We start from the raw sequence: 11,151 nt of genomic DNA on the forward strand, positions 1-11,151 counted from the left end.
TGTGTGTGTGTGTGTGTGTGTGTGTGTGTGTGTGTGTTTTGAAGCACTTCCATATCAGCAACAGCCAGTGCTAAAATGCATAATTTCCTAAATGCAGACACTTTCTCCACCAAAATAGAAAAAAGTTTAAGGACCTGATTTTCACTGATGCCCATGGGCAATGCAGGCTGTGTTTTGCTCATGCTGATTCTTTTTGGTTGACCACCAAAAGCTCCTGCGGTGGTCAGAACTGGTCCACAGAGCAGTGGAAGAAAGTGTCCTGGTCTGATGAATCACATTTTATTTTGCATCATGTGGATGGCATGTGGAACAGGCATTAGAGCATAAAGGGCAGGAGAGTCGAAAAGAAAACAACTCCAGTTCCTTTTAGGTGTTCGAGGACATACAATAGAACTTCTACTGAATAACTTCTGCATGGTCACTCACACCTGAAACAGCTTCTGTGGACCACGTTTGCTCCATCTATAGTATAATGGAGTACTAGATTCTGGATCCTTACGATAAATTTGTTTCCCCGAAATTTTATGTTGCTAAAATGAAAATTAAATTATTTAAATAGATTACAGAAAGCTATGTAAAACATTACAAGTACAAGGTGACACAACGAAATGAATTCTCTGTATTTAACCCTCACCCTTGGTGAGCAGTGGGCAGCCATGACAGGCGCCTGGGGAGCAGTGTTTGCTCAGTGGCACCTTGGCGGATCGTGTGTTCTTATCATTTACCTGGGGAACAGCAGGATATGGGAAGTTCAGAAGCCATTGGAATCAATGTAGTATTCTGGACTAGGATCTACTGGATAGAATGTGGATGTTACTCTGACACCAACCTGATCAAGGTTGCTCAAAATAATGACCCCTGACCCACTGCAGGAATACTGCAATCTCACTCTGATCAAGCATCTATTCCTGAAAAAACAAGTGTGCTGCCAGATACCACAGTAAACGTTGGCAAAAGGGGTCCAAAAGGCCTTGGCAAAAGGGGTCCTAGTTGACATCCTGGATACATTGTCAAGTAAAGTTTCAATCATAAGCAACAAAAACAAATCTGGTTGGTCAATATGTCAAATTTAACTAATAAAATCTCACAATATACCCAAACACCCTAGTATAAAAATCTGTACATTACTTTAAAGTAATGTGGCTCCCGAAGTCCACGGTGGTCATGTGGTCATCGTGCCCATTTATGAATTTTATCATAAAAGCAGCCGTGCTGCATTATTAAACCATGGCCTCTGCACAATTAAAATGTGTGAATGCATCACAACGCCTCTATTTTCAGGGTGTTAAAATGAACCAATTTGGCACCTCTGGGGGTGTGTGTTTATGCACATCTACGTCACATGCAATACTGCTACAACCAGTAAAAGGTTGCAATATTTATTTGAAAACCCGTTTGTGTGTGCGTGTCCTGCAGGAGAAACAGCGCATGACTGATAAACTTGAAGACACAAGCCTGCGGCTGAAGGACGAGATGGATCTTTACAAGAAGATGATGGACAAACTCAGACAAAACAGAGGGGAGTTTCAGAAGGAGAGAGAGGCCATGCAAGAGGTGAGAAGTGCAGTAATATTCATGCATTCGACTGCACTTGTTGTGAATTCTAGCGGCCTATAATCGTTTCTATTGAAGTATAAACACGTGGCCTGGTATGGAAAATATTTTCAGAACAGAATTCAGGCCAGACAAAACAGCAGAGCAACCAGAAGAAACTCTCAAACAGGAGATTAGCTACTCACTTCCATTTTAACCCCTTTATGGACCGGAATAAATTCATTTTCGGATAATCCTAAAAACCCAGCCACAATTTCCAGGTCTCAAATAGAGGGGAAATGTCCGGGGAAACATGCGTGTTATGATTGTGTTCTGAAAATGAACTTGATTAATGCAACGGTATGATCTGACGTTTCGTTTTTTTTCCCCCTCAGCTGATTGAGGACCTGAGGCGCGAGCTGGAGCATCTGCAGCTTTATAAACTGGAGGCCGAGAGGACGGGCCGGGGTCGTCTGTCCAGCCTGTCTGAGCTGAACACCAGGACACGGGAGGCGGAGCTGGAACAGGAAGTCAAAAGGCTGAAACAGGTAAGGGACAGAAGTCCATTCATCTGAGGTAGTACCCTATTTCCTCTGGGAAAATCCTGTGGAACGAGCAAGCAGCTTTTCAGGGGCAGTGGTGGCCTAGCGGTTAAGGAAGTGACCCCGTAATCAGAAGGCTGCCGGTTCGAATCACGATCCGCCAAGGTGCCACTGAGCAAACACTGCTCCCCAGGCGCCTGTCATGGCTGCCCACTGCTCACCAAGGGTGAGGGTTAAATACAGAGGACTCATTTCGTTGTGTCACCATGTACTTGTAATGTTTTACATAGCTTTCTGTAATCTATTTAAATAATCTAATTTTCATTTTAGCAACATAAAATTTCGGGGAAACAAATTTATCATAAGGATCCAGAATCTAGTACTCCATTATACTATAGATGGAGCAAACGTGGTCCACAGAAGCTGTTTCAGGTGTGAGTGACCATGCAGAAGTTCTTCTCTACCTCAGTATTGTACATCCTCGAACACCTAAAAGGAACTGGAGTTGTTTTCTTTTCGACTCTCCTGCCCTTTATGCTCTAATGCCTGTTCAGTTTGACTATATACTGTGAAGAAATATCTGACCTATGGCAGGTTTTAAAATTCTGTTATGTCTCGCAATGACATTTCACTGAATGATTCTGTTGGGCTTATCATGACATCAAGGGCAGACACGCTGCTGTGAGTGTATCTGCAGCACAGAGTGAAGCCAGTCAGATAAGATAAGACGATAAGAAGTGAAAGCTCCAATGCAAAACAACCAACTCACGCCTCCTAATGTTCTTCTGGTTCCACTCAGATGATTTCTGCATATAAAGAGAACATCAATTATGCATGCCTCGTCGACAGCTCACTTTAACAGAAACTGTTGCTGCTATGGGCAGGTTATTTTAAATAACGCAGTGATACCACTGCATGATTATATCTTTCAAAATGGCAAGGAATGCACAACGGCATTACTCATAAGAAAATCTGATGAGCTTTCTTAATTATGATTTTTTATTACTAGTATAATTTATTAATATATATATATATTATTTTTTTTCCAAGTGCCGCACTAAGCTTGTTCAGTACTATAATGTCAGTGGCGTCCCGCAGGATTCACATAAATGAAAAGACACATAAAGACATAATAAAGTTTGTGCATGTGAATGATTACAGGTTTAAATAATCCAGAATAAGGACGTGAGATCTGTCAATAATCAGGCTCCTCCCAATTTAAAATATATTCATATAAACACAAGTAAAGATTGTGATCTGAAATAATTAAACATAGTTGCATCACTTTTACCACATTTTATGTTACATGAATTAAATAAAATATGTCAGAATTCTACACACAACACCCCATAATGACAATGTGGGGAAAAAAAGTTTATTTGAGGTGTTATTAATTTATTTAAAAGTACATAAGTATTTATATCCTTTGCCATGAAGCTCAAAATTGAGTGGTGTTCATTTCTCCTGTTTATTTGAGAAAACACTGCACACGCCTGTGTGCCACAATGCTGCATAGATTTCCCATAAACCTCAGTGGCTGCTCTTGCTTTTTGTATCCAGTGGCTCAGGCCCCAGGATGTCCCTTCTCAAGCACAGCACTTTGTGTCTGCTGGGATAAGGCAACGTCCCAGTCTCATGGTAAACTGTGTTCCTGATCAACCCTCCACCCCTAATCTACCATTAACTACCAGTAACCGTTGAATGTTTGTGTGTGAGTAGCAGTTAGGCTATGAGCGTAACGTCTAACGGTGCTTGTGTTGTCTAGTAGGTTTCAGAGTTGATTTTGTTGTGTCTAGGATCATCTCCAACCAAATCTAATCACTGTAAAAATGCTGAATTTAGGAAATATTTCCCATTGCAATTTGAAAGGGAACATAGATGCACCTTCAGAGCATCACCACATGTTCTTCTTTTTCTGCAGGAGAACCAGAGGTTGAGGGAACAGAATGACGACCTGAATGGCCAGATCCTCAGCCTGAGCCTCTACGAGGCCAAGAACCTGTTTGCGACCCAGACGAAAGCTCAGTCCTTGGCTGCAGAGATTGACAGCGCTTCTCGTGATGAGGTATTCTACAGGACTTAAAACTGTGAAACAAAACCCAGCACATAACTTCATGCAAAATAGCAACTGACACAAATTAGACAAAAATTACAAATAAATAAAATAACTGAAAAATGCACTGATTAAATTATTAAAAAAATATTTGACATCATTATAAATAGTATTTATAATAGTAATATTAATCAATAGTATTGATTACTATTATGTATTGAACAGAAAGTAGGATCATTCTTTTTCCAAACTAATTAAAATACTTGTTACATAATATTGTATTTGGCTTGAGTCTGGAGCGTAATGCCCCAAATATCTTTAGAGTTGGGTTCCTTCAAAAAACAGAGAGAACTAACAATTTCCAATGTCTTAATTTTACAGCTTATGGAGGCCCTCAAAGAACAAGAAGAAATAAACCTACGACTCAGGCAATACATGGACAAGATCATCTTATCCATCCTGGACCACAATCCTTCCATTTTGGAGATCAAGTGTTAGAAACCCCTTGGTGGAAGACACAATATTTGACACTGGACAAAAGGCCCAGGTGGAGAACTGGAACTTCTGCCACCAGAGAGACTGGAACCTAAAATCTCTTCTATATGTCCTTTTGTAATAATCTGTGAATTTCTGAAAGATTATTTATGAATAATTTTCATGCACTTTTTTTGAATCGTTTTTTTGAATCGTTTGCATAAAGGAATTATATTTGTTTTACTCCTACTGATGATTCGCATAGAGAGTAGTGGTAATGGGTGGTGATGCTACTAATTCCTGATTGGCAGGTTGCTGCGTGGAGGCAGGTACCAGTAAGTATGTGTAGAAGGAAACTGTGAAGGTCTGGCAGGTAGGTCCAGGTGCTGGATGAAAACCTGGACCTGGCAGGTGATGTAGAGATCAGGGAGGGTATGTGCATGTGAGTCACTGTTGGAGTCACCGTTGGATGTACTGTTACAAGGTCCATGTGAATGTACCAAACGAAGGGTTACTGCTTTAATAGCCTCGGATTTTCAGCATGGCGGAGGGTGTGCTTCTACACGGGTTTTTGTTGCAATTTGGATGTCACTTTATCAGCAGCTGTTAATTTCATTTTTTTTCCTTCACAATTTTTTTTTTTTTTTTTTTTTTTTTTTTTTTTTTAAATGAGTCACTGCAGTATGGTTCCCCAAAAGGGACATTAACAAGTTGAAGTTTTAGTATTCACAAATACTCTGAAACTTCCTGTATAAAAAAATGACTTTCACTACAGATTATATATATATATATATATATAGAGAGAGAGAGAGAGAGAGAGAGAGACTTCAGAGAAAGATCACGATGTAGCTCGAAAGAGTACATGATGCTTTGTTTTGTAAATGTTGTACATATATTTATGTGCCACTGTTTACTTGAGCTGTAACTACTTTTCTAAAAAAAAAAAAAAAAAAAAAAAGAGAGATAGTGCAGTGGTTTAATCACTTTTAACTATTTCCTTTAAGGAACCCACACACACACACACCTCCCCCCCAGTTTCCATGCTGCCTCATACGCCACAGACCATTAATGATCACCTGAGCCTAAAATATTCCTGGGAGAACGTCCCTCATGGAACATTGTAGACGCAGCTACATGACTCCCAGTTATGAAGGTTATGTGGAGGACTTTCAGGAAGGACGCTGCCAGGAGAGATTTCCATGACCTCCCTTTTCTAGGCCAGTATGGTGTGGAATTAAATTGTTACAATTACTGTGGTGAACTGGTCCACCTTGGAGAGCTGAATGCAGCCCTTCTGCAGGGTGTATGATGCTGTCTGACTGTTGTGTGTGTTAATAAAGCAAAAAAAACCTATGAACATCAGACCACTGCATGGGTAACCTTGTTGCCCTGTACTCAGCCAAGGTTGTGTGTCCATGAAACGTCTTTGATGGGAGGATGTCTATGCTGGCGTTTTATTATTTTTTACTTTTTCTTAATAAAAATGCATTGCCTGATAGGTCCACACCCTTTGCTTTAATATTCTTTTATATATTTTTTATTATAAGAATGTTACTGTTAAAATGATCTTTTAACCCTGCTGAAACAATCAAAAATCATTCATTTTTTTCATCAGATCAGTTGCAGGTGGAAAATCTCTGAGCAGTGTTGCCAGATTGGGTGGTTTTGAATTTTGCGGATGAATAATTGTTTCGGGTGGGCTAAAAAATTTTGTACGTTTTTGTAAAGACACCAGCTAATTTGACAAGCGCCAGTACTTCGGGTGGCATCTTGATTAAAAACGACTGAACCTCAGACATACTGGCTCCAGCCGTGCCCGTGTTGTGGATCAATCGGTGACCTGCACATGTCAACCATCTCGGTCAGTACACGGTCCGTAGCGCTTGCTTGGACTCGGCGCATGCGCAGACCGGACGGCGAGGAAACGGGTCGGCAGCGCGCACGAGGTCAGAGGTCATCCTGCCCCGTCCGCGCCCCCGCTGCCCAGCTGGAAGAAGGTCGTTGCCGGTGCTGCCAGAGTTCAGATGAGTAAGCGCGTAGACCAGTCCGTCCCCACAAGAGCCCCGCTCTCTCTCACTCGCGCCTTCTCTGCATTTTTGCCGCCGGGGCCGACAGGCGGACAGGAGAAGACGCGGCTGAGGCAGTGGAGGCCGAGGAGAACCAGAACGAACCAGGCGCCGCCCGAGCAGGAGGACTGGGAGAAGGAGGTGTGGGTCGCCCCGCGCTACGGTGAGAACTTCAATTAAGTAATTAGAGAAAATGTATGGGCGCATGCGTAGACCTGCTCTTCCGCGGCCAGTAGAATAAATGATCCGTTTGCCATGAAGCTCAAAATTGAGTGGTGTTCATTTCTCCTGTTTATTTGAGAAAACACTGCACACGCCTGTGTGCCACAATGCTGCATAGATTTCCCATAAACCTCAGTGGCTGCTCTTGCTTTTTGTATCCAGTGGCTCAGGCCCCAGGATGTCCCTTCTCAAGCACAGCACTTTGTGTCTGCTGGGATAAGGCAACGTCCCAGTCTCATGGTAAACTGTGTTCCTGATCAACCCTCCACCCCTAATTGTATTATTATTATTATGTTTAATGTGAACATGCATCCAGTCTGCGGTGTAAATTTAAAACAAATACACATCCAAATGTTATTTGATTATTGAATGCTGAAATACAGATTGGCTAGATATTTAATTATGTTAATGAGTGGGTAAATGGATTTCGAGTCGTCAAACTCACATTTTTTGTAATTTATTATAAACCAGCCCATCTAGCATGTGTTTTTACGGTTTTAATTAACAGGTCTTGCATGCAAGATGACTGTGCCAAATGGAGGCATTTACAATTTTAACGATGAATCAGTGTCAGGAAAATGACAAAAGCGGTATCTTCACTCGCTTGGCTGTCCTGGTGTTATTTATGACTTGGATACTTTTGATAAGTTTTAAACGTTATATCTTAATGTTGCTCCATAGCTTTTTAAATAAAGCAAGAATACAGGACTGTCACCATTGCAGTGCCAATGGTGACCACTAGATGACGTCATATATTCACATGCTTTTTTTTTTGGTTCATATTTAATGTAAAACACCAATGCATTTAAACCATTCAATCCTATGAATATTTGATACTTGAGATAAGCAATATTGATTTTTACATACATATTGATTTTTCTGGGGTGAGGTTTTGACACTGAGTCTCTTACCTGCCATCAGGCGAGAGACTCTGGACAATTCACACATGCACAACACGATTCAGGAACAGTTTCTACCCCAGTGCCATCAGGTTATTCAACACATAGTAACTGTGGCTCTCTATGAGCAATAAACCGATTTACGCTTCACTGAATGTAACTTACGTAACATTATGCACTGTCACTTAAATTATGCACACTCATTTTATTCAACGTAGCCTTCTGTGATTTATTTATTGCTGCTGCACTTTGTCTTCAATGTTTTCTATGTATCATGTTCTATGTTCTGTCTACGTGGGAGGGGTTTTAAAGTAAGAATTTCATTGTGCTCTGTATACTGTACTTTGTACATATGACAATAAACTTCAACCTTCAACAAGATTTTGGGTTGTACTCTAGGCCTGAGTGCAAGTCAAGCTTCCTGAACCAACGTAAAAACTTTAGATTTTATTCGTTTTTTTGCTGTAAACTACAGAGACATTAATCCTTAATCAGCATGTTATTGAACAGAATCTAAATTTGGGTCCTTGTTTCTCATGTGCAGATGATTTCAAGGAGCTCCACAACCACAGCTGCTCCCGTGAACCTTACAGCCCGGCTGCTCACCACATGTCACCAGTGAAGTGGGTGCGTTTCTCCGGCAGGGTGGTGGCCGGGCAGTTCAGCGATGCGGAGGAGTAGGGGAACGACATTCCCTCTGCTCTTTATTACTACTGTTTAGCTTGTTCATTAATTTTTTTCATGCGTTAATGTAAATGTAATAGTTCTGTTTTTTTTATGAGGTTTTATTGGTTGTTGTTATTAATATCTGTTGCTATTAGTTGAAGGAAAATGTGACTGCTGCTGTTTTTCTTTTGAAGTAGTTGTTACTGGAGAGAGATGTTATTCAGTTGTCGGTTATGGGAGGATCCCACAGTGGCTTGAAGGGTGTATATGTTTGTGTGTTGCAGGTGAATTTCTCTATTTTGGGGTAAGCTTAAGCTTAAAAGCAAAATGTAGAACATCAAAAAATGTATTAAAAATGAAATTTTCAGATGTGTTCCTTACATTTACAGCATTAATCAGACAGAACAACTTACAATCAGGAGTTACAGGGACAGCCCCCTGGAGACACTCAGGGTTAAGTGTCTTGCTCAGGAACACAATGGCAGTAAGTGGGATTTGAACCTGGGTCTTCTGGTTCATAGGCGAGTGTGTTACCCACTAGGCTACTACCACCTATGTTCCTGTATGCCTGGATGGTTGGTTTTAATATCCAGCAGAGGGCAGCATCCCAATGTAAAAAAAATACTCTCATAAAAAACAAGTAGTACAGATAAAACCAACCAATGAGAAGCTTGCTAACGCATAATCATGAGTTTTGAGCACAAGGCAAGTGCTTGTGACTCGAACAGGTCAATATTATGAACAAATCTGAGTTATTTCAACTTGACCTCTGAGGGAAACAGCATCATATGCTGTATGTTCAGTTTGTCACCGTGCTACATGTCAGGCCTCACTTGTTCATGCGAGTGGATCATTGCTGGATAAAGTAGAAGTTATGATAATGTATCTGTCTCAGAATATTAAATTAGATGATTGCTGCCATGGTGAAACATCAGAAAAATGTACTCATCAGAAAAATGGCTGGTCACCATAAAAACACAAAAATGTGATTTGAAACAATTGATCATTTCTTTATTCCATTGCTAATCTTTAGTAAATGCCTAACATTTTTGCTACAGAAGCACATGTTCATTCCGCTGTGATTGGGAGTTGGTCTTCTGAGAGATCATGAATGATTTAGAGGATTTTTTGTGGAAATGTCTTTGTATTCACATCTGTCCATGCTGAACCTGATTAGCTGCCTTGAATGAGAAGAATTTCATTTCATAACATTTGTCCTTTTAACAGACCCATGCTTGAAGGACATGCTTTCTGCAGCAAAGCTCAACTCATTAGGAAAGAAGGTCCAAACGTCTGCTGGCCCTGACCACATCCTGAAATCTCAGATAGCACCAGATGCGTCCACCATGAATCACCATCCAAGGCTTTTTATTGTCCTACCAGCACTGGATTGGTTTTCCATGCTATTTGAGGGGGTCGGATTGAAGCTGTGGTTTGATTGATCAGAACAGACCCGCTGCCCAACATATGCAAACAAGACCAGTCAGCAGAATTTAGATTTTTTCATTCAGAAAAAGTTGTAAGAATACACAGGGTCTGGCTATGGAATCTTGAGAAACGTCGTGCAGATCAGTCCAGAACAGTGATGAGGTCAAGTACACAATACTTATTCTGGTATCTTGCAGTCAGGAGACCTTTTCACCTACTAATCCTGTACATTGGGAACGTAAGACTCTTTAGTGTCTTCATTTAGGTCATTAGTATCCAATGTTGTCCAGATAGGAGTCATGTGTAATTTATTTTCGCTAATGTTTGCTTGTCCCTGGGTGGAACAAGGACCCTAAGTTCTTACCCTCAGCAAAAATAACAATTTTCACCGACTTCTTATAGTTCCAACTTGATGGAGCATCAACATAACAATAATTCCAACGCAATTTGAATGCTGTCGTTTATGAACCCTGTCACCTCTGGAAAAAATGTTGAAAAGGCCTGTAGCATACGCCAGCGCCCGGAGACCTTCACGTTCCGTTTTATTGAAATAAATAACTCATAGCCAGTAGCATATTGCCTTTGTAAGAATACATTTACATTTACAGCATTTATCAGACGCCCTTATCCAGAGCGACTTACAACCAGTAGTTACAGGGACAGTCTCCCTGGAGCAATTTAGGATTAAGTGTCTTGCTCAGGGACACAATGGTAGTAAGTGGAATTTGAACCTGGGTCTCCTGGTTCACAGGCGAGTGTCTAACCCACTAGGCTACTACCACCCTACACAGGGTGAGAATACACAGGGTCTGGCTATGGAATCTTGAAAAACGTTGTGCAGATCAGGCTGTGTTGCTTTCCTCGTGTCGTGGGTGACTTGACCGACTGGTTAAGGGTCCAAAAGGAAATTTTACAGACAAGCATGGCCTTTAGGTCCCACTGCCAAGGGTGGGGACACATCTGTAGCAATAGCTGGCGAGTGGGAGATCACGCAAAAAAGGTCCGCAAAGCTACCCCAGTAACCTATCAAACTCCGTTTCCTAACTGTGCATGAAATATTGTCAAATCTGGTGCAATCAGGCAACACTCCCATTCCCGCCTCATCTCTGTTCTCTTCTCTGGAGACCTCTCTTATTTCTTGCATGACAAACAGTATGTTTTAACTGCCGGACTGGTTTCCTGTTTCCTGTCTCTTGTCTCAGTAAGGCCTAAAACCCAGCACTCATGCTGATGCATGATCATATCCCATGATCCTCTCTGTCTTTGAC

General features: G+C 41.2%; 1 protein-coding gene across 2 annotated transcripts in view; it reads left to right on the top strand.

Moving 5' to 3' along the window:
- rab11fip4b (RAB11 family interacting protein 4 (class II) b) overlaps window positions 1–5,226 on the top strand; it is a 19,772-nt gene extending 14,546 nt beyond the window's left edge. Inside the window, exons 10-14 of one of the 2 annotated variants that reach the window (XM_028971781.1) lie at window positions 1,417–1,554; window positions 1,929–2,081; window positions 3,636–3,713; window positions 3,997–4,140; window positions 4,510–5,226. In XM_028971781.1, coding sequence (XP_028827614.1) covers window positions 1,417–1,554; window positions 1,929–2,081; window positions 3,636–3,713; window positions 3,997–4,140; window positions 4,510–4,626 — 630 coding nt within the window. In that variant the 3' untranslated portion in view covers window positions 4,627–5,226. The remainder of the gene's footprint in view (window positions 1–1,416; window positions 1,555–1,928; window positions 2,082–3,635; window positions 3,714–3,996; window positions 4,141–4,509) is intronic. The other variant, XM_028971782.1, reaches the window with a different exon arrangement.
- The last annotated feature ends 5,925 nt before the right edge of the window (window positions 5,227–11,151 follow it).

Source organism: Denticeps clupeoides, chromosome 3, assembly GCF_900700375.1.
Source record: "Denticeps clupeoides chromosome 3, fDenClu1.1, whole genome shotgun sequence".
NCBI lineage: Eukaryota > Metazoa > Chordata > Actinopteri > Clupeiformes > Denticipitidae > Denticeps > Denticeps clupeoides.